At 41.7% G+C, this 23828-nt stretch overlaps 1 protein-coding gene across 4 annotated transcripts; it reads left to right on the top strand.

Annotated features, from left to right (window-relative positions):
- Window positions 1–15: 15 nt before the first annotated feature.
- On the top strand, window positions 16–15778 carry LOC100718962 (protein FAM228B). 4 transcript variants are annotated; one of them, XM_013156032.3, is made up of 9 exons: window positions 20–252; window positions 636–770; window positions 2488–2556; window positions 4582–4773; window positions 5858–5938; window positions 6991–7078; window positions 7170–7326; window positions 13182–13289; window positions 15480–15778. In XM_013156032.3, exons 2-9 carry the CDS (start codon window positions 678–680, stop codon window positions 15559–15561), a joined length of 870 nt encoding a protein of 289 aa, XP_013011486.1. In that variant the 5' UTR covers window positions 20–252; window positions 636–677; the 3' UTR covers window positions 15562–15778. The 4 variants fall into 4 exon arrangements, 2 of the variants coding, with proteins under 2 accessions (XP_063087768.1, XP_013011486.1); XR_010041434.1 differs by lacking the exons at window positions 6991–7078; window positions 7170–7326 and adding an exon at window positions 12581–12727 and having other exon boundaries at window positions 16–252; window positions 15480–15535; XR_010041432.1 differs by lacking the exons at window positions 6991–7078; window positions 7170–7326 and having other exon boundaries at window positions 19–252.
- The last annotated feature ends 8050 nt before the right edge of the window (window positions 15779–23828 follow it).

Here is a 23828-nt window from a genome sequence, read left to right as displayed (position 1 = left end):
GCTGCGAGCGGCCCTAGTGCGCAGGCGCGGTCTCTGGCTGCCTCAGCGAGGTCTCCAGTGCCGGCGGGGGCGTGGCCGCAGGGCTGCGTCCGAGAGACCGTGCGCGTTCCGAGGTCGCGGGCTCGTGCTGAGGCCCGGCGTGTCGGGCGTGGTGGCAGGACCCACCGGGGCGCGGCGTGGCCTGGAGAACCAGAGACCCTCTTCCCGGGCACCGAGCCGAGGGCCGGGCCGCGGCGACCCGCGCCCTGCTCGGTGAAGGCCTGGGCATCGGGGAGGGATGCGGGGCGCCCGGAGCGGCCGCTCCCCCACGTTTTGCCGCAGCCTTGCTTCGGAGCCCTGAGCCTGTGTCTCAGGGGCCTCGAAGTTGCAGCGTCCCCGCTCGGCTTCCGGAGTTAGCTGGCTCGGCGTAGCGCCCGTGGAGGAGTGGACCCCGGGGACTCGTTGGGAGAAGGCCCCGGGTCCAGGCGACGGGGTGGGGACTCCCTCCCGAGCCGTGGGGAAGGCTTCTGATGGGTAGCGTGACTGCTGGGGTTCGCCCAGCACATCCGTGCAGGTTCACCAGCGTTGGTTATCAAGCAGGAAAGGAAATACGATGATTGTGAATTTCATTACTAATTTTCATTACTAATCTTTAGTTTTTCTAGGGCTCTTGTTACTTGTGACCACAATAAAAAACAATGAAAGACAATGACGATCTGGTAACTGGCACCCTTCCCAGGCTCAAGAGCGCAAGAGCATGGTTGGAGCCACCGTCACTTTCTTTTATAGAGGTACCACTGGCATTTTAAGGATCTTACGTGGGTAACTTAAGCGAGAAGCTTGTGTTTTTTTGTTTTTTTTTAAATCTTTTTGAGACAGGGTCTCTGCAGTTCGGGCAGGCCTTGTGCTCACTTTGTAGCCCAGGCTGGTCTCCAGCTCACAACAGTCCTCCTGCCTCAGCCTCCCGAGTGCTGGGATTGCAGGCGTGAGGCACCACACCCGGCTGAGAAGCCTGTTTTTTTTTTTTTTTTAAATTGTTTCTAAAAATTTTTTTGAGACAGGTCTTACTATGGAGTTAAGGCTGGCCGTGACTCACTTTGTAGCCCAGGCTGGCTTCTAACTCATGGCAGTCCTCCTGCCTCAGCCTCCCAAATGCTGGCATTACAGGCGTGTGCCACCTTGCCCAGCTCAGCAAGAAGCCCAAGCTATCTCTTTACTTTTTCCTGTAATTTCTGTTTCTCTTTATTCCTGTTACTAATTTACTTGGCTGTTCACTTTTTAGTTTCCTAGGGTGGAATCATAAGTGGTTGTTTATATATCTATATGTTACATTTTAAATATAAAGCAAACAGTTTCTCTTGAAGCACCACTTCAGCTGCACTGCTCAGATTTTGATTTGCTGTATTGTAATTCTTTTTTCTAAACAGCTTTATTAGGTTACAATTGACATAGATAAACTGCATATAGTGTATAAGTTGATAAGTTTTGACATGCGTACATACATGAAACCATTGTCCCAATAAAGATAATGAACATATATGACCCTCATGTCTCTTTGCATCCTCTTTATCTCCTGAAACCACTTCTTTTTCATCACTGTAGCTTAGTTTGCATTGAAATTTTGCAAGTGCAAAAGTATGCAATTTTTTGTGCTCTGGTTTTGTTCCTCATAATTATTATGCATTTCATCCATGTTGTGTGTATTAATAGTTCATTCTTCTTTAGCTGATTGTTATTTTATTCTAAGAGTATATTCCAATTTGTCCATCCTATTGATGGACATTTGGGTTGTTTGCAGTTTTGGGTTGTTGTAAATAAAGCTGTTAGGGATACTACGTGTCATTTGGATGGACATACACTTCACTTTTCTTGGGTAGATACCTAGGTGAAATAATGGGGTCATATGGTAAATGGAATTAGTTTTTTTTTATTAAGCTGCCAAACTTTTCCAAAGTAATTAGATTGTAATATTTTACATTCCTAGTAACAGTGCCTAAAAGTTAACAGTTGTTTTAATGTTATATTCTAGCCAATGTTTAGTATGGTCTTAAAATTTTTTTGTATAGTCCCTTTAATTCGAGGCATTCTAAGAGATGTGAATCAGTACTTCATTGTTTTTTAGGGTCAAATACTGTTCCACTGTATAGATAATTACATTTTGTTCATTCATCAGTGGATGAACATTTTTCTTTGTTTTTTGCTACCATGAACACTGCCCACCCGCTCTCTCCCCCATCCTTCCTCTCCCCAGTTGCTGAAGTGGAACCCAGGAACCCAGGAACCCAGGGCCTCACTTGCTTTGTGGGCACTTTCCCCCTAAGTTCCTCCTCTATATTGACTATGAACATTTATGTTCCTTTTTTTTTTCTTTTGAGGCAGAATTAAAGAAATAGAAAAATTCCAGAGAACTTTTCTGGTTTATATCTGTTACATAAAGTATAATGAGTTCAGATAATACTAATAATTTTTTTAGAATCTGATTTTCAAAGTTTAATTGTGTCCTTTTAGGCCTTAGCTAAAGAAGATATAGATGCAGCTATTCAATTAATACTACATAGAGAAGACCATGTAATTAAGGTAAGAGCTGGCTACAAATGTATCTCAAAACATTAAATTCTGTTTTAAAACTTTCAACATAGTATACCCTATAAAATTCAAAACCCTATAGAATTAAAAACACTCACTAGTACCTTGGATTAACATTAAGGGATCTGTGAGAGTGTTTGATAGACTTCTTTTTCTACATATTGGAAGAATTCCTTCTACAGATACAGCATAACGGTATTTGACTCACTTGGTCTTTGATTCAAGTGGGGTTTCTGCTGACATATGAATGAATCGATCATTAAGCTGTGTGATCAGAATACCTGGCAGGTTATTGGTTAGGTAGACCGAAGAATGGTATGCAGAAGGATGCAGTTCCCTTTCTCCCTGATTGACTCTTCATTCTTTAAGGCCCAGCCAAAATGCTTCCAATTTGACAGTTTTCTAAATCAAATCATTTAATTCATTGTGGTAAAACATGTACTCTACCAGCGGTCCCTAACCTTTTTGGCACGAGGGTCTGGTTTTCACAGAAGACAGTTTTTCCACAGACTGGGAATTGCGTGTCGGGGGTGGAGGGTTTAAACATTTCCATTTAAATGTTTTTAGTTTCTTTTTTAGAATTAAATTTTAAAATTCTTTTTAGAATTAACTTTAAATTCTTTTTTAGAATTTAGAGTTTTAGTGTTTGTGTGGAATATGTAATAATGGCATTCACCAGGGCTAGCAGGACTTCCTCAGATCACCAGACATTAGCTCTCGTAAAGAGCATCCCTCCCAGGTGACATTCACTGTAGGACTTGTGAGTCTGATGCTGATCTGCTAGGATGTAGAGCTCAGGCAATAAATGATTCAGTGATGAGGAGCCACTATAAATACAGGTAACACTCAGCTGGCTGACCCATTTCTCACCTGCGCAGCCTGGTTCCTGACAGGCCATTGACAGGTATGGGTCTGGCCTGGAGGGCTGGTGTCGCCTGTTGTGTGCCACATAAACTTTTTATTTTCTCTCAGTACTGGGGCTTAAACCCAGGGGCACTCTACTCAGCTACATCCCTAGTCCTTTTATTTTTTATCTTGAGGAGAGTCTCATTAAGTTGCTTAAACTGGTCTTGAACATGTGATCTTTCTCAGCCTCCCAAGTAGCTGGGATTATCAGTATGTGCCTGTGCTGAGCTATTTCTAACCATTTTAAGTGTACAGCTCAGTGTTTTGTTGTTGTTTGTTTGTTTTTTGGGTCCCGGGAATTGAACTCACAACCTCACACTTGCCAGGCAGGCACAGCGCTGCTTATCTATATTCCTAGCCTGTTTTTGGTTTCTTGAGGCAGTATCGTGTAGTCTAGACTAGCCTCTAACTCATGGTGATACTCCTGCCTCAGCCTCCCAAGTGCTAGGGTTACACATATGCCACCACGCCTGGCCAACTATTTGGTGTTTTAATTTCATTCACCAATCTTTCAAAACCATCACCATTATCTATTTCCAAAACCCAGACTGAAATTTTGTACTTATTTGTTGATAGACATGGGTTGTCTCTTATCTTCTGGCTCTTGCGAATTCAACAATAAACATGGACGTATAAATACTTATTTGAGTCTTTGGTCTTAATTCTTTTGGGTGTATACCTGAGGCATGAAATTGCTGGGTTCTGTAGTAACTGTTTACCTCTGAAAAACTCCCAAACTAGGAGTTCTTTAAGACTAGAAAAAGGCTTTACTCGCCTATGTCTTCAGTTACTACATGCACATTATGTCCTATATACACATTTATGTATATATATATATCTGTATGTGTATGTTTTCTGCTTTACTGTCTCCTGCCACTGTTTTGTACAGTTGTTTCTCAGTTCACTACCCAGGGAAAGCAGGCATGTTATCTGTGTATTCCTTGTTTCTAGCATAGTGTGTGTCAAACAATAGAAACCAAATAAATTATTACACTAAAGAATGCATATGTGGGTGGTTCTTAGGAATAACTTAAACCTAGGATGTCTAAGAACATCATAGAACAAGAAAGCTTTGGGATAAGACGAGTCTTTTCTGTTGCTGTTTCCTAGGACCTAGATAGCCACTTAGAACGTCATGACTTCATGACTAAAAGAAGAAAGGAAATGTTACACAAAAGATGGGCTCACCTTGTGGCAGACCCTCTCCGCAAGGGAATTGTAGAAAAAGTCTGTTCCTGTAAGAAGATTATGAAAAGAAGACAAGAGGAATCAGATGGATTTTTAAAATACGTAAATAAAAAGGTAATAAAATGATTTGATATTTCTTTTAGTTAGTTTAAGAATTATAAATTTTGGGCCAGGGATTTAGCTGTGCAGCATAAGGGCTTGCCTGGCAAGCGTGCAGTTGTGAGTTCGATCCCCAGTACCAAAAAAAAAAAATTATGAGTATCTTTGTTGACCCAAATAGCCTCCTGCTCCTCCCTCTGTGTGCGAACTTTATACCTGCTGTGGGGTGTAGTAATCTTCAATTCTACGCAGTAGAAAAGATGGAGGAGGAGGCTCTACCTTACAACCAGTTTCCTTATAAAATTTTCAACTTTATTTACTGATTAGAAAATTTGGACTCAGCTGGGTATGGTAGCACACATCCAGTCAGCACTCTGGGAATTAGAGGTAGGAGGATTTCAAGTTTGAGCTCAGCCTGGGAAATTTAGTGACTTACTGAGACCCTGTCTCAAAATAACTAAATTTAAGAAGAGCTGGGGAGCCGGGCCTGGTGGCGCACGCCTGTGAGCCCAGCACTCAGGCTGAAGCAGGGGGGTTGTTGCAAGTTCGAGACCAGCTTGAACTACACAGTGAGCTCAAGCCAGCCTGAACTGCATAGCGAGATCATGTCTCAAAAAAACAAACATAACAAAAGGCTGGGGACGTAGCACTTTGTGAAGACTCTGTTCAGTCTTTAGTCACACACACACCTAACTTAGACTCCAGGCTTGGACATAGTTTCTTTTTAGAAACTTGATTTAAAAGCTATTTCTGTTCTGACATTTTAAACAATGAGAGATATTTGTAAGCATTTAAAATCATTACCAGGCCGGCACACAGCTTGGTAGTAGAGCGCTTTTGTGAGACACTGGGTTTAATCTCTAGTGCTGAAAAAGGAAAGTGAAATATTTTAGTGTTCCAGTACTCTTTATTAAAATCTTGCAAATATTAAGTAGAGTCTCTCCATCACTATAATACATTTGAATAAGTCAAATTTAATTGTAAATTTAGTCTTCTTCCTTTTATGTTTGTCATTGATGCCATTTCGGAGCATAACAATGAAAATGTGAATTTACTTTTAGTCTTGATATGCATCTTTTACTTTTATTTCCTTTTTTAGGGAAATATTTTTATAGAGCATTATGATCCCAAAGAATATGATCCTTTTTATAGGAGGAAAGAAGACCCCAATTTCTTGAAGGTAGGTGGATTTCTTATTTTAATTCTGATAGTATGCATTTGTTTTTGTTTTTGAGCAGCCCTAGCATGTAACTTGTCATATAATCATTCCTTAAAAATTTGGTAATATTTTAAGAATAGTGTATCCATTAGCTTTCCTTTGCTGGAACAAAATACTGACACCCACAACTTACAAGAGAAAAGGTTCAGTTTTGGTTGATGGTTTCAGTTCACGTGTGAGTGACTCCAAGGCAGAAACCATGGTGAAAGGGTGTGCTGGAATAAAGCTGAGCAGTCCATGGTGTCTAGGAAGTGCAGAGAGAAAGCGGAGAGAGCCAGAGACCCGGGAAGGGACAGGCACAAGATAAGGCCCCTTCCACGTCTGCTCTGAGTGACCCACTTCCTGCCCGGTCCTGGCTCTCAGCCTGCCTCCAGCTGGTGATGAAGTCATCTTCCCAGCGCCCTTCTCTTAACCCCTGGGACTTCTGGTACCCAGAATGGAGCTAAACCCCAAAGGTTTTAACAGTGCCTTGAACTCACTGTGCAGCTCAGGCTGGCCTGAACGTGTAGCAGTCCTGCTCAGCCTCTCCAGCGCTGTGATTGCGGGTGTGTGCCACCAGCCCCAGTTTTACTTCTCATGTTTAAAATTGGGTTTGCTACTTGGCTACGAATAGATCATGCCAATACATCTGAAAAGAATAGTACTGTTTTAATCTCTTGATAGCAAGTTAATGTTTTCTTATCATTTTAAAGGCAGCCTTCTTCACAACTTCTTTGAAAGTAAAATTTCTTAATTAAGATGAGAATATAGATTTTTTTCTTTTGAGCATGGAATTTTTAAGTTTAGGTAGGAATATATGATAACAGCAAAGGAATTTTTGAAGACTGAACCTGTACTTTGAAACAGTAACTAATCTTGCTTCTTTGGCTACAACACCTTGTTGAACCATCTCTTTGCAATGTGTTAAATGTATTTAATGAGTAATGTAATGGAGATAAATGTATATATGTATATATATACACATTTAATAATTAGATCCGCAACTTGGTCCTAAAGAAGTGTTTTTCTTGTAGCTTATCATTCCACCACTTCATGATCCTTTGAAAAAAGCACAATATGACAAGGATAATGAAAAAAGAACTCTTCTTCAGTGTGAGACTGGTACTCAGTTCTTAATTCTTACTTAATTTCAAATCCCTGGAGCAATGGTTGCAAGCCAGAGAGCTAATTTAGCTTACTAATATTCCTGCAGGCAAAATATACACAATGAAAGAATTTAAAGAGGTCGAGAAGACCCAACTGCATTCCAGATTTCCAAGAATTTCTAGTTCAAGGCACTTCATGACTCCACATGAGTGGCTTAAACTGCCTACAAGATACATAGAAAGTGAATTTTGTAAAAGGAGCAGGTAATGTTTAATATAATAGATGGTGAGCCCCTTGGACTTTAAAATTTCTCTCCTGAGGCAGTGCTAGAATTTTTTTTAAAATCTTTTTGAGATGGGTTCACCATGTAGTTCAGACTGGCCTTGAAGTCACTCAGGGTCCCTCGGTCCTCCTGTGTCTGCCCCCCAAGTTCTGGGATCACAGGTGTGTGCCGCCACATCCAGCGGTACATTGTTATATAGTTAGCTTTTAAAACATTTCACTTTTCAGTGCAAAGCCTTCTGTAATTCTTATCTTTATGTTTCTGTATATGATGTTTCTTTTTTCTTGGGTGTTGTGAAGATTTTTTTCTTTAGATTTAATTAGCTACATTATACTAGATCTTGGATTTATTTGTTCTTTTTGTCTTTCTGAGACAGTAGTTTACCATGCGGTTTAGGCTGGCCTTGAACTCTCAGCAGTTCTCTTGCTTCAGTCTGCCAGGTGCAGGGGCCACTATGCCCAGCAGTTTTTTTTCATTTTTAGGGTTCTATGAGATTCTTGTGTCTGTGGTTGTATGGTATGTATTTGATGATTTGGGCATGGAATTTTATCACTTAAAATATTTCTTATGCCCTATTTTTGCTGCCTTTTCTTCTGAGATGTTAAGACAATTGATAATGCTCAAGTTTCATACAACTTTAATACCTTAATTGTGCCTTGTGTACCCAGGAGCCCATCAAAAGAATTCATCTCTGAATATTATTTTTATTTCTAGCATTTCCATTTGAGTTTTTCCATAAAGTTTTCACTTCTTTTGAAATTCTTCATTAGTTAATGTGTGTTGTCTATCTTTCACTGGATTTTAGAAACTATACTGTAGCAACAACAGCTATTTCAAATTTCATACCTGTTAGCATCAACATTTAGGTCATTTTTGAGTCTGATTCTATTGAATGCTTTGCCTCTTGACTGACTGTAGATTGTTTTATATTTTTTAGTGGCTTGTGATTGTTGATTGCCAGTCTTTTGAGGTGGAGGAATACTTTATTTTCTCTAGTAATGGGTATATGTCTTCTGTGCAGCATTAGTATGGAGACTGGATCTACCTAGTCAGAAGCTAATCTGAGTTTGGTTTTGGGTTGCTGCAGTTGGAGACAGCTCACTGTGTGCTCCAGGCTTACTTCTGATTTGCAATCCCCCTGTCTCAGCTCCTGAGTGTTGGGATTACTGGAGTTTGCCACCATATTGAGTTTGGGTATCGATACTGCTTTTGTTACATTTACTGCATTACAAGTCTCGAACACCTGCAGTGGTGGGCTGTCCTGCCCTGTGCGGGAGGAGGGCTGCTCATGCTGTTACTAGGTGGCTCCTTTTGGAAGCGGCCCGCCAGTTCAGTGCTGCCAGGCTCTGGTCGCTCGCCTCCCCCTGAGTTAGAGCCCAGGTTCTTTGTGTCTAGAACAAAGAGTTGATCAAAAAGAGTAAAGAGCAGTGGCCAAGTTTATTTGAGAAAGTAAAAGTGAAAAGGGAGAGCAGTTGGCTCTGCAGAGTGAGCTTGGCAAAGTAAAAGGAGAAAAAGCAATAAAAGGACATGTTGGCAAGATCAGGGCAGCTTACCGTCACGGCGTCCGTATCTCTGTGTGCCGCCCAGACCTCCCGGAACGATGAGGGTGTCTGCCCGGGGATCCCGAGAAGTGGTGCTGGGATCCGTCAGGCTGACTTCAGGTGCAGGCCGCCCTGTTGCAGTGCTCAGTGCTCCTGAGAGGGCCTCGTGCAGGGCTTTGGGAACTGTTCTGCGCCTGTGTCCAGGCTCCTGCAGTTACTGGGTCACCCGGCCCCCCACCCAGCCTGGCCCTGCACAGACTCCAGTGCTGACTGATGCCAGTCATCATCTCCTGCTGACCTTGCTCTCCTGTGTTCCTAGTTATGGGAGACATCAGCGTTTTTCTTTCTCCAGCGCTCCAGGTTTTGTAACCTTTATCTAATCCAGCACTGGGTACTTTTATGTCTTAAAAGTGCTCCCTCCTTAACAGTTACATAAGCTAAATTACTGTTGTCACTAGTTTGTAATAAGAGTGATCATTTATGAGCCACTATATACCAGACATTGTTAAAAGCTCTTAACATGTGCTAATTTGTTTGTTCTTTATGTAAATATTTGTTTTTTCTCCCTCCTCCTCTTGGTTTTATTTTTTTGGGGGGGGTCTATTTTTTGAGACAGGGTCTCACATTGTATTTCAGGCTGGCCTCAAACTCACAGCAATCCTCCTGCCTCAGCTTCTGGAATGCTGGAAGTACAGGCATGTACCACCACTCCTGGCTCATAGAAATCTATTTTGGAAAGTTCTGTTATACAGATAATTTATGCACTTTATCAATTTTACAGCAGCATTTCTCAACTTGGTTTTATATTAGAATATTTTGAGGACTTAAAAAAGTCACGAAGTCCAAGCCATGCCCTAGGTAAATGAATTAGACTCTGTCAGGATGGGAGCTGACGTCAGTTTTCAGATGATTCCAGCGGGCATCAGATGCAGACTCACCACAGTCGTAAAGTGGCAGTCACAGATTCAGTTCAGGTCTCTGACTCCATAGCCCACCTTGTAAAGAACACACTGCTCTGTCATCTAGTCTGGCTCTAGCAGGGTGAATGTAACTGGTGGATTCCATTGCTTTCCACCTTAATTCTCTGTTATGTTCCTGTGTCCCATGTCCCTGTGACCGAGCCTGGGCACCTGGGTCGGAGCCATTCTGTAAACCTCCTTCTTTGCCAATGAAACGGTGGGGTTCTATGATATGGAGTGTAGGTGTCACTGAGAATAGTCAAGGAGGACAGTCAGGATATCCTAAAAATAATGTCCTAGGAAACTATCATTTGACATGTGAGGTATAAAATAGTTTTAAATACAGGATAAGGCTTGAGGCTAGGGATCATTTAAGAAAATTCCATGTGCTTATTTTTGTCTCGGGGGGCTGGGGGCTGAATCAGGGCCTTGGATATGTGAAACCCATACCCTATATTGGGATGTATCCCCTGCTTCTGAAGAGTTTTAACAATTTTAGACAGAAGCTTGCTAAGTCACCAGTTGCCCAAGCCACCCTCAAGTCTCAGCCTTACAGAGTGCTGGGATGAGAGGCATGAGCCACCATGCTTGAAGACTTTAAAAAAATGAGAGAAGAATCCACATTTGTGGTGATAAGAACCACAGGTAAGATGATGGCAAAGTGAATGAAGAGACTGATGTGCTAGATTTGGAGGGTGGGGGAGAAGGATGAATCTGAGAGGAATCCAAAGTTGAGGCTCAGGCCCAGGGCTGATTCGCACATGTGAAGTGAGCACCCTACCAGTGAACCACACCCTGACCCCAGAGCTCTGAAGAGTTTTCTATGTCTTACTTCCCTATGGCCTTGATAATGACACACCGCAAACCAAGTGGCTTAAAACAACAGAAACATTCTCTCACAGTTCTGGGGGCTGGAAGTCTGAAGCTAAGGTGTAAGGCCGTGGCCTTCTGCAGGTGCTCAGGAAGGTTTGCCCTTTTCCCAGCTGCTGGTAGTTGCTGAGAATCCTTGGTGTTCCTGGCTTTCAGCCTTAGGATTCCAGTATCTGCCTCTACTGTCACATGTTCTGTTTCCAAATTTGCCTCACCTTGAAAAGATGCCTGTATTGGGTTAGGGTCCATCTTGGTCCCGGAATACCTCGTAACTTCATCATGTCTACTAAAACTCTATTTCCAAAATTATTTCACAGATGTATTCCCAGATCCGGAAGTGTGAATACATTCACAGATCCAGGAGGATCTGGAACTTGAACTTTTGGCGGTGTCTTGGTTACTTTTCTCTTGTTGCTGAGACAAATACCCAACACTCAAAATTGAGAGCAAAGGTTTATTTAGCATACAGTTTGTGGAGGTTTTAGTCTATAATCAGCTGGCTCCAAGCAGGGTAGCCTGGCACTGGGGCAACACTTCAAGGCAGTAGCCAGAACAAAAACCTGGGGCAAAGAAAGCTTCCATTGTACACAGGCTACCTTTGCCCAGAGGGCAGTGTAGCACTCACAAAATCTCCTGACCCTCCTCTTGCACAGGATGAGGACGTTTACAGTGAGGATCCTGGCTCTCTGCTGAGTCTCTTAAACTTCTGAACTCTCACATTGACACGGTGTATCAACCATTTCAAAGGGGAGCACATAACATCACATTGATTCATTCAGTCTAAGAATTATCATTGAGTTGTAGTTTTTTTAAGACAGGGTCCCACTAAGTTCTGCTGGCTGGACTTGAATTTGCCATCCTCCTTAGCTTCCCAGAGTGCTGGGGTTACAGCATGTGTCACGGTACCCTGCTCTGAAGTTCAGACTTTAAAATTAGGTTATTCCCCCAGGAATCTCCCACACCCTTTGTGGTGAGTCAATGACCCCAGCTCAGGGGAAGGGTCTAGGCTTCTGGCCAGATGGGGGAGTCCCCAAATCTGAGGGTACAAGAGGATCAAAGAGCCAGCTGTTGGGTCCAGAGATCCTGGTATGACCAGTAACACCTCTGCGTGCAGTTTTGAGTGAACTGGAGTTATTGGGATGCTCGAGTCTCCATTGTCCTGAAAATTAATTTTTTAAAAATATGAAATATCGTTATATTACCCTCGTTCTTTAAAGATAAGTGACTGGGGGCTGGGGATTTAGCTCAGCGGCATAAGTGCCTGCCTTGCAAGCAGGCAGTCGTGAGTTCAATCCCTGGTACCGATAAAAACGAAAAAAGACAAAAAAAATAAAGATAAGTGACTGAGTACCCAATTCTAGGGTGACATTCATTTTCTCTTAACATTTTAAAAAGATAATTCTTTCGTTTTTGCCTTCTATTATTTTTGAGAAGTCTGCTGTCATTCTGATTTTTTGGTCCTTTCTCTGTGGTTGCTTTTAAGATCTTTTGTTTTTAGTGTTCTGCATTCTCTCTGGAGGGTCTGTGTGGATTTTTAGTTAACACATTGGCATATTGTTCTTTCTGGATGTCTGTATTCATGGTCTTCATCACTTCAGGGAAATACACCCCAGGGATTGTTTTAAGTACCCTCCCCCATTATTTCCAGCTCGCCCCGGGCTCAGCATACATGCCGTCCTAATCTTAATGTGTCCTTTATATTTCCCATTTCCTTCGGCAATTTCTTGGATATATTTTCCAATTATCTAATTCTGTCTTCAGTGTTGAATATTAAAATTTTAATTTTTAAATTCTCCTTTGACTTGTAGAGTGCTTATTCATTCTTTTTAAAATCTTTTTTATTTATTTATTATTTTTGAGACAGGGTCTTGCTGTGCAGTTTGGTCTACCCTAGGCTGGCCTTGAACCTGTGGTGATGCCTCAGCCTCCTTACTGCTGGGCTTACAGGCATGCACCACCGTGCCTCGTTGCTTGTTTATTCCTGATATGTTCTTCTTGCTTTCTTATCTTGGTGAGTGGATTCTTTCCTTGCTCAGATGTGAGCTCCAGGTAGGGCAGGAGTCTCCTTCCAGTTAACTCTTGCATGGGTGTCAACTTTGAAGCAGCTACTTGATACTTTAGATAGGGAGATGGAGTATTTAATTCTTTCTGGGGAAAAACATTTTTTATATGTGCTTATAAATGACACATGTCTATGGCTTGTTTTTTCAACATTATGGTATAAGGCCCAGGGAATGGTTTCCCTGGGGAATGGTTTTACCTTTGCCTGGCTGATTCTTGGTTCTCAGTGATAAATAAATATGCTTCCAGAAATTCTTAAACAACTAAATTTATCCAAGTATATTGCTTTGACCTAAGAGTGATTTAGAGAATACATGTGTATCTCAGGGTATAACAGTAAATTTTGCATAAATGGAAGCTGGTATTGTTTTCCAAACCTCCTCAGATATGCTCTCTCATTAAAGGTTAAAGGTGAAAGTGAATTTCAACGAAAGTAGTTTTGACTGGAAGCCTCTGCCTAGAGCTCCTTGTCTTCTGGAATCCCAGGGAGCAGAAGAAGCAGTGATTTGCCAGTAAGCCGGTTACTCCAGTTCGCTGCCCTACCATCTAAGATGCTTGGCTGTGCTGCCATCCTCCGCCATCCTCTCCAACTGCTAGAGTCAGTGCCAAGGCCTCACCAGGCTCCTGGGACCGTTGCCAGGCAGCTCCCACCATCGAGTGTGGGCGAAGTGACAGCTTTCCTCAGGCTCTTCTGGTTTTAAGGAAGAAATAGCACAGAAATGACAAGCATAGACATGCAAAAAAAGTGGTTGACAGCATGTACGAAAGTTACAGTTTAGCTGATTTTGTACTGATTTTTAGAGTATTGTAAGTGAAGTTTGGGACAAGTCTTTGTGGTAGTAACTGTTATAGTGTCGTGTCTAGAGTGAAAAGGTGTGATGAGCACAGATGGTACATACTCCTAGCATGTAACATGGAACGTTACCTCAGTTAGTATTAGAATTAAAAGTAAGCGATTTCTCTGTATAATTGATCACTTCTGCCAGCCTTAGCTATCTCTAACTTAGCTATCTCTAACACGACATCCACCCAACTGGACACTTCCCCAAGCAACAATTTGTCTTTCCAAAAGTAACTTCTGTGTTGTTGTTCTAGTCCCTCTCCTGCTCCCTTTTTGCATGTGCATCGAGCCCTCTCCAATCCCAGGGGCCCACAAATTACTCCACCCCAGCCCCCAGGAAACCTTTCTGTCTCCTGTTTCACACAGGCAGATGCTCCTTCGTATCAGCTGTTGAGATGTCATTTTTCCTACCTCCCAAACTCTTCCCCCAGCCAGACTTGATAAAAGTAATTCTACTCCTTTGTTCTCACTTGAGGGTGCTTGCTGCCAAAATCTTATCAGTAATTATGTAATCTGTCGTGATCTGATTAAAAGTAATAAGATTCCTCAGACATTGCTGGAGGGAGTGTAAGAAATTCAGGCATTTTGGAACAGAGCTTGGCAGTTTCTCAAAAAAGTTAAATTATCATTTGACCCACTAATTCACCTACTAGGTTGTTATTTAGGAGAAATGAAAATGTTTGAGTTAATATGGTAATGTTCATAACAGCAGTATTCACAACAGCCCCAAAGTAGAAACAGCTCAGTTGCTCATAAAATGTAGTGTATCCATACATGAAATATTATTACTTGGCAATTAAAAGTAAAGAAGTACTGATTTATGTTACAGTATGGATGAGCTTTAAAACCATTATACCAGTGAAGGCAGCCAATCACAAGTGGCCATACATTGTCAGATGACCTTTCATGTGAAATGTCCAGGCAGCAGATCTGTAGAGACAGGTGATAGGTAGTGGTTGCCGAAAGCTGGGAGTGACTGAATAAGCAGGAGCTCGAGGGCTGATGAAAAGGTGCTAAAATTAGCATGGGTGATGAGTCCCAGTTCTGTAAGTGTGCTCAAGGCCACTGAGTTGTGCACTTAAAATGGGTTAACTTTATGCCATGTAAATTACAGCTACTAGTAAAAAGAACCCAATGCACTCAGTGCCTACACTCCTGTCCGCCCAGCTCTTGGGGAGGCTGAGGCAAGAGGATTGCGTGAGCCCAGGAGTTTGTGACCAGCCTGGACAACAGAGTGAGGAATAAAAATGCAAAGCAGAAACAGATGATGTTACAGACGGGAGCTGGCCCCTGAGGGCTTCTCAGTGGTCTTGAGGAATAGTTTAGCAGTCTGTGCCGTGCCCCTGGAGTAAGAACCATGTTCGCGGGACAGAGGGAAGTAGCAAAAGTCAGCTCTGTTCACTAGGGAGCTGAAGGCCATAAGCAGTAGAAGAATTTGGAATCATCTGTGTGTTAGGGGCAAAAGAGCAATTTCCTTTGCAGCCCCTGACTGCTGCTAGGTGTCAAGAGGAGCAAACATGTTTGGGTAGGAGTTGAAGGATCATCGACATTTTAAACCTGATTTCTATAAATGGCATAAAAGGAGAGTCTTTGTCCTCAGAGAACTCCTGTAGTAGCAGAGTGTGACCTGGATGTGAAGGATACTGCAGGGCCAGCTCTGTCCCTGAATCTGGGTGTTCCTGGATCTGGACAGTGGAAAAGGCCGAGGCGGGATATTTGGGTGGAGAACCAGCCCTGGACAGCCGAGCCACCCAGAACTCAGCGTGGGGGTCAGCTCAGCATAGCTGGAGAATTGTTTCTGCCCCTGCCAGCATCTTTTCCTAGGTCACCTTCACCTCTTCTCTTTTGTCACTTTCAAAAGGTTTCAGCAACCAAGGACCACATATCCAGATACTCAACCTGTGAAGGAGGACCCGGAAGAAGGCCGCTCCCAAGGATGTTAACCTGCTGGCGGGGTCCTCCGAGGCAGGGCTGGAGAGGTACTCGGAGACGCTCTGTCTCTGAGGAACTGCGTCTGCGGGACATTTCATTCAGCTTTGAGTCTAGCACCCATGGAAATTAGGAAACGGCATGCACTGACAGTTACTAGAAATGTATTTTCTCTTGAAGTTAAAAAGTATTGTTGAGAGGTTCAATGAAAATAATAGCAGTCTTACTGAGTGCCTGTCTCAGTACCTTCGGTTTGTTCCTAAACTATGGCATGCTTCCTTTGGTCAGGCACCCTTAAAATTCACACCCACATCTCCTCCTAGGCTTTTCCAAGATTCTTCAGAAAATTTAAGGATCCATTCTGGGTGTGATTATTCACTTTCTCAGCCCAAAGAGCCTCCTCTGGCTCATGTTGAGTTTCAGTCCTAAGCCTCAGCATGAGGGGACAGAATTTTATTTTCCTCAGGCAAAGGGAACCCCCTGGAACTTTTGTAGCAACTGAGGGTTCTGAATTCTTCAGTCTTTCCCATGTACCCTGTGTTGTTGCTGATTTTTTTGCTACTGCTAGCGTGGCGTAGTTGTTGCTATTCATTGGCTTTCTCTGGACGCCAGTATCTGGACTGTTTTTGTATCATTAACAATACTGCGGTCCTTTCTTGGAGAACAGAGTCCTGGGCTAATCACACTGCACCTTCCCTTCCAAAATTAATGGGGAAGGCTGGATCTTGAGACAGAGGCAGCAGCCTACGGTTGGTCATGGTCCTAATGCATCACTGAAAAACAGACACTAAAGATCTCTGTATAAGGAGTAAGTCTTTGTATATAACTGACCTCCCAGCTTTGGCACAGAAAACAAAAATCATGAAAAGACGAGGTAACAGAATGTCGCCAAACGTCCCAGCTTCCCCAAGGCTGATCTATAGGTCATTGAGGAGAATGAAATCAAAAGCCACACAACTAAATTATTTGAAATGGTAAGAAAGGAGATAAGAAAAATTACCAGATCAATAAGGTGAAGCCAGCCAGAGATACATTGTGAGTTCAAGGTCAGCCTAGACTACATAGCAAGACCCTATCTCAAAAAACACAAAAACAGAGCAACAGTAACAAAAGAACTTGAAAAAATGGATTGAACAGCAACTGAATGACTGAAAGATTAATTTAGGATTAATAGGAATTAGTGAAAAGTCAGAAGACAACATGAATGGCATAAAAAAAAAAAAACCCTACTTACAGATAATAGCAGAAAACTTTCCAGATAAGGGGGAACTTTTAACATGCAGATAAATGAGGCACATAGAATCTTAAATAGCAATGATTAGAAAAAAAACATCTCAGGGCCAGGTGTGTTGGCACACTCCCGCAACCCCAGTACTCAGAGGCTGAGGCAAGAGGATTATTACAAGTTGGAGACCAGCCTGGGCTACAAAGTGAGCCCAAGGCCAATGTCAATCGCATAGCGAGACTCCATCTCAAAAAAACAAAACAAAAATGTCCATGCCGCATAGTCAAAATCCCCGAATTAGAACACGAAGACAAAGTTTTAGAAACTATTAGAGAAAAGCAACACATTACTTACAAATGTAAACTCATTAGAAGTACAGCAGACTTAGTCCAGGGATTTAGCTCTGCAGCATAAGCACCTGCCTTGCAAGAGCACAGTTCTGAGTTTGTACCCCCCCCCCCCCAAAAAAAAGAGCAGATGTCTCAACACAAACTTTAAAGGCCAGGAGAGCTTGGAGGGAAGTGTTTTAAGCCTTAAAACAATTTCCACTAAGATTGATATATCCTGCAAAACTATTTCAAAATGGATGGAGAAATAAGTATCTCCATGACAAAGAGTATGTTAAGAAATTCATGACCCCATATTGACACTCCAAAAAACTCACAAGGATATCCTACAAAGAGATAATGAAGCCAATGATGTCAAAAAGTCTAGGAGAGTAACTATTCTAGGCAGGGTACACTCTTACAAAAGAAGAGGGAAATAGATGGAATGATCAGGAAAATAATATAATCACAGGAGTAAATCAGTATCTTTCGTAATAATTCTCAATGGTGGATGGTCTCTAAAAACCAATCAAAATATACAGATTGGCAGACTGTATCCCTAACTGCCTGTATGAGGGGTACAGTGAAGAATAAGAAAATCTAGTAATGCATGATGGGGAGCTGGGAGGTCAGTGCCTCAGAGTGGACGAAGACTCAGATACTCCACAACAGCCCTATTTATTGTAAAATGCAATGATGTACACAATGACAGAGGATTCAGAGGTCAGAGGAAGATTCAGAGGTCCCTGACACTGCAGGAAATGAGTAATCCTGGCATGAGTCAAGAGAGTGAAGATGATCTTATGCTAAGAAGGGTCTTGCCTCTGGAGTGTTCTTTTTCATTTTAGTAGTTTTAGTTTAGTCTTAGTGGGTGAGAGGACGGCCCATTCGAAGAGTTAATGAGAAGTCTCAAAAGTGTGATACCATAATCCCTCCATTTATCCTCTAGAGAAGTATGCAAAATTAGCCATTGTGAATTCTTGGTCATTAATAAGAGTAGATCAAAAAACAAAACCCAGCAGCATATTATATGCAAGCAGTATTTTTAATTCAAAAAAGTTCAGACTAAAAAGTGATAGTAAATATTATTACATGCAATGGGAATCTGAAATCAAGTAGGAGTAACTATTCTATTTTCAGACAATATGGACTAAAAGCCAAAATTGTCAGAAGAGACAAAGAAGGGCATTACATATTGGTTAAAGAACAATTTGACAAAAAAGAAAAAAAAAAAAAAGAACAATTTGACAGGAAAGATAACAACTATCAACATATATGCACCAAACACTGGTGCACACAACTTCATAAAACAAGCACTGATGGATACAAAAGATCAGGTAAACATCAACACAGTTATAGTGAGGGGTCTTAGTATCCCACTGCCACAAACAGGTCAGCTAGACAAAATATCAACCAAGAAATATCAGAGTTGAACCAAACTTCTGAACAAATGGATTTAATAGATAGGTACAGTATTCCGTCCAACAAAACCATAATACACACTCTTCTCAGTAGCAAGTGGAACTTCCTCCAAAATAGACAATCTGGGCCTGGGATATGGCTCAGCAGCACAGTGCCTGCCTGGCAAGTGTGAGGTCCTGAGTTTGATTCTTGGTACCGAACTAAACAATCCAATAGCCCATAAAGTATGTTTTAAGTAAATACAAAAAGAATCAAACTTATGCATATTATCAGATCATAGTGCAATACAACTAGAAACCCATGGCAAAGAAAACCACAGAAATTACGCCAACACATGGAAGTTAAATAGCACACTCTTGCCAGGGATATAGCTCTGTGGCACAGTGCCTGCCTGGCAAGTGTAAAGTCCTGAGTTTGACTCCTGGTACAAAACAAACAAACATATATAAAACAGCACACTCTTGAATAATCAATGGTTCACAGAAGAAACTAAGGAAGAAATAAGATAGTTCCTAGAATTAAATGATAATGTCACTGAAACATACCAAAACCTATGGGACATAATGAAAACAAAGGAAAGAGGGAAGCTCATAGCTTTGAATGCCCACTTCAGAAAAACAGAGTGAACCCGTTATGGTTTGTGTCTGATGTGTCCCCAAAGCCTCATGTGGTCATAGGGGGTAGGATTTTCAGAGATGGCTGACTCTGGATTTTGTGATCGATCATGATCCAATGCTGGGATCAAGGGTGTGAGTGCTATAACTGCACTGAATTGTGGACTGAAACCTCTACAGACTGTAAGCTGAGTGGAACTTTCCTTCCTTCATTTGGGGTGTCAGGTATTTTATCTCAGCAACAAGAAAAGTAATTAAGAGCCAAATAAATCACCTAATCATGCTCCTCAAGGTCTATAAAACACGAACAATCCAAATCCAAAGCCAGTACAAGGAAGGAAATTATAAAATTTTAGAGCAGAAATTTATAGAGTGGAGGTTAAAAATACAAACAATCAATGAAGCAAAGGGATGATTCTTTGAAAGACTTAACAAAATAGACAAACATTTAGCCAGTCTTACCAGAAAAGAAAAGTTGCAAATCAATGCAATTAGAAATGGAAATCCAGGTTATTAATAACTACCTTGAAAAAAATTAGTAATTACTTTGAAAACCTGTGTTTCAATAAATTGGAGAATACATAACCCAATAATAGGCAGTAAAACTGAAGCAGTAATAATAATTTAAAAAACTGTCAACTAAGAAAAGTCCTGGGTCTGGTGGATTTACCGCTGAACTCTACAAGAACTTCAGAGAAGACCTAAGGTCAGTACTTCTTAGGTTTTTTAATGGAACAGAAAGGGAAAGGGTATATTCAAAAGTCTTTTCCTGGAAGCTAGCATTCCCCTGACTCCAAAACCAGACAAGGACTCAAGTGAAAAAAGAACTGCAGGCCAATCTCTTATACAGATGCAAAAATCTTCAACAAGACACTGGCCAACAGAATGAAACAAATCGTCAAAAAGATCATACATCATGATCAAGTAGGTTTCATCCCAGGGATACAAGGGGGATTCAACACATTCAAATCAATGAACACATCACATAAACAGTGGTGCATGCCTGAAATCCCAGTACTCAGAAGACTGAGGAAGGAGGATTGTCCTGATTTCAAGGGCAGCCTGAGCTACATAGTTCAAGGCCAAGCTGAACTACACAGGAGACCCTGTCTCAAAAAACAAATGGACAAAAATCACATGATCATTTCAGTTGACTCACACAAAACATTTGACAATATCCAATATCCATTCATGATTATAAAAACCCCAAAGAAAATAGATACAGAAGGGGGCTGGGGATTTAGCTCAGCGGCATAAGCGCCTGCCTTATAAGCAGGCAGTCGTGAGTTCGATCCCCGGTACCGATAAAAAGGAAAAAGACAAAAAAAAAAAAAAAAGAAGTAAAATAGATACAGAAGGATCTTACCGGAATCTGCTAAAAGCCATGTATCACAAACCTACTATCGACATTACATTACATGGGGAAAAGCTGAATGCTTTCCATCTAAAATCAGAAATAAGACAAAGGCTCTCTACTGTCACCATTCCTGTTCAATATGATACTTGAAAAATTAGCCAGAGCAATCAAGCAAGAAGGACATGTACAGAATAAGAGGAACATGCACAGAAAAGGAAGAATTAAAACTTGTTATTCACAGATTATACGATGCTCTATGTAGATATTTCCAAAAATTCCACTAAGAGGATCCTAAATTAAATACTGTATTCAGTAGGATAGCAGGTTACAAAATCAACACAAAAATTCAATAGGTTCCTGTATGCCAGTCATGAACTCATTGAGACACATTAAGAAAGCAATACGATTAGCAATAGCATCAAGAAAAATTAAATACTTAGGAAGCAACCTAACAAAGGAAGTGAAAGACCTCTATAACAACAACAACAAAAAAAACAAAAACAAAAACAAAAACAAACAAAAAAAACTACTGGTTCTGAAAAAGGACACTGAAGAGAAATCAGAAAATAGATATTTCCTCTTCCTGCCAAAGAGAACTAGTATAGTCAAAATTACCATACTTCCAAAACTGATATTCAATCCCAATTAAAATACCACAGCATTCCTCACAAAACTAGAGAAAACAATCCTAAAATTCAAACGGAAGTAGAAGACACCTAGAATAGCAGTAACAGCCTTCTGCAATAAAAGCAAAACAGAAAACAGCACAATCCCAGACTTAAAGTTGTATTATGAAGCTCCAGTGAAAAACCAGCATGGTATGAGCACAAAAACAGACATGTGAATCAGCGGAACACAATGGAGGGTGCAGAAACAACCCCAGGCGCGTCTGGCCATCTGATCTTTGACAAAGGACCGGAAGCATATCCGGGAGGAGAGAGCATTTTTAGGAAGTGATGCTAGGAAAACTGGCTACTCACACGCGGAAGACTGAGTCTAGATCCATATCTCTTACCACTAAAATAAAACAAAAATGGATCAGTGACCTAAATGTTAGAACAGGAACACTAATCTGCTGTAAGATAAATAGATAACATCCTTGAAGACATAGACAAAGCCAGGACTTTCTGAACAGAACCCCAGCTACACAAAATAAGGTCAAAAATCAGCAAATGGGATCCTATCAAATTAAAAAGCTTCCCATTGGGGATTTAGCTCAGTGGCATAGGTGCCTGACTTGGAAGCATGAGGTTGTGATCCTTGTACCAAAAAATAAAAAATAAAATAAGCTTCTACACAGCAAAGAAAACAGTCAATGGAGTGAAGAGAGAGTCTATAGAATGGAAATAAATGTGTGATAGAAAGAGAGAGAGAGAGAGAGAGAGAGAGAGAGAGAGAGAGAAAGAGAGAGAGACAGAACTCAAAACATTAGACTCACCAAAATAAATGACTCCATTAAAAAAATGAGCATCTGAAATGAAGAGATACCTTCTCAGATGAAGAAGTAGAAATGGCTAATGAATACATGAAAAAAAATTTAACATCTCAGACCATTAGAGTAACACAAATTAAAACTACTAAGATTCTATCCTGCTCCAGAAAGAATGGCTGTCATCACGAACTCAAATAGTAACAAATGCTGGTGAAAAATTACATAGCCACGATGGAAATCATTGTGGAGATTCCTAAAAAACTACAACTAGGAATTCTGTTAGGCCTAGCTCTTCCCCTCCTAGGTAGTAATAGCCATGTCCAAGGTTTAACTCTTATGAGTTGGGCTGCTATAAAATGGGTGTGCACGTATCACTGCAGTATGACTTTAACTTGGGAAGATTCCTAGCACGACCATGTCTCAAAAAACAAACAAATACCTTCCAGGGGGAGAACAGCAGTGTCTCCTGAGATCCACGCCATGTTGGAACTTAGGACTCTGGGAAGCCAAGCCAGCACCTCCCCTCCCTGGTAAGCGGCGGTAGTGTGGCCCACTGCAGCCCTTCCAGGGGGAGAACTAGCAGTGTCTCCTGAGATCCATGCCATGTTGGAACTTAGGACTCTGGGAAGCCAAGCCAGCACCTCAAAAAAAAAAAAAAAAAAATCAATGTATATTATATGCAAGTTGCAGTACACCAAAATGTAATCCACTATTCTGTGCAATTTACATGAACTTATAAAATCATTTTCAGATTGTGTAAAAAAAAAAAAAACCCAAATAAATAAAAACCAAAAACTAAACCAACAAGGCCATTTAAATCCTTGGCTCTACACACTTTCTCCCCTTTCAGTTTCTTTTGAAAATATGTACAGTAATCAATTCTGTTATCTCCAGTGAGAAAATCTAAAAAAGAAGGATTGAGAAAAAGGAGAGGCAGAAAGAAAGAAAGAAGAGAAAGAAACAAAAGCACAAGAAAGAAATAGAAAAGAAAAAAGAGAAAGAGGAAGAAAGGAAGAAGTCGGTTGGTCGGTCAAGGCCAGGCATGGTGGGGCATGCCTGCAATCCCAGCTCTGGGGAGGCTGAGGCAGAATGTTTGCTGCAAATCTGAGGCCAGCCTGGGCTACACAGTGAGTTCAAGGCCAGCCTCACTACATACTGAGCCCCTGTCTCAAAACCAAAACCAGACCAAAGCAAAATTACCCCAAAAGAAATGTCAGCAGATGTGTCGAGTAGTTTTTTTAAAAGTCTTTTTATTATGAAAAAATCTCAATCTCGTACACAACAGAAAAGCATGAGCTCCCATCTTGTTTAATCCTAAGGCACCCATTCTTCACCGGCCACCTCCTACGTTATTTTCTGGGGTTTTGGAGGGGTCCGCGGGAATCAATCTCAGGACCTTGCACTTGCCCGGCAGCCTCCCGGGTTACTTTCACGCAGCCTTTAGTGCCCGGCTTGGGGAGCCAGTCCCAGCACCCTGCGCCCAGCAGCTCCCCACCCTTCCACCACCTGGCCGAGATTTTTCCAATCAGAAAACCTGTTTTTTCCAATCAGAAACCAGGCAAGGCTCACGTACCACAGCTGCAAGCTCTGCTCAGCTCAGGAAAAAACCAGCAGCTTGGCCTGGTGAGCCCGGGCAGTGCCAGCCCTGGGGGAGGCTGAGGCAGGAGGGTGGCAGGTGGGGTGCAGGGCTGTTCCGTGGGCAACTTAGAGACCAGAAGACACAGAATCAAAATAAAAATTAAAAATAAAAAGGCCTGGGGATGCAGCTCAGTGCCCAGGCGCTGGATTCCATCCCCAGTGTGTGTGTGTGTGTGTGTGTGTGTGTGTGTGTGTGTGTGTGTGTGTGGGCGGGGGGGGGGGGAGGCAGTGTCTGATCTGTCCCTGAAAATCAGTCCGTCTGTCCTG

Source organism: Cavia porcellus, unplaced genomic scaffold (genome assembly GCF_034190915.1).
Source record: "Cavia porcellus strain 051 isolate PalLab524CR breed Dunkin Hartley unplaced genomic scaffold, mCavPor4.1 scaffold_1, whole genome shotgun sequence".
In the NCBI taxonomy this organism is placed as follows: domain Eukaryota; kingdom Metazoa; phylum Chordata; class Mammalia; order Rodentia; family Caviidae; genus Cavia; species Cavia porcellus.
This window is presented reverse-complemented; position numbering and strand designations above follow the sequence as displayed.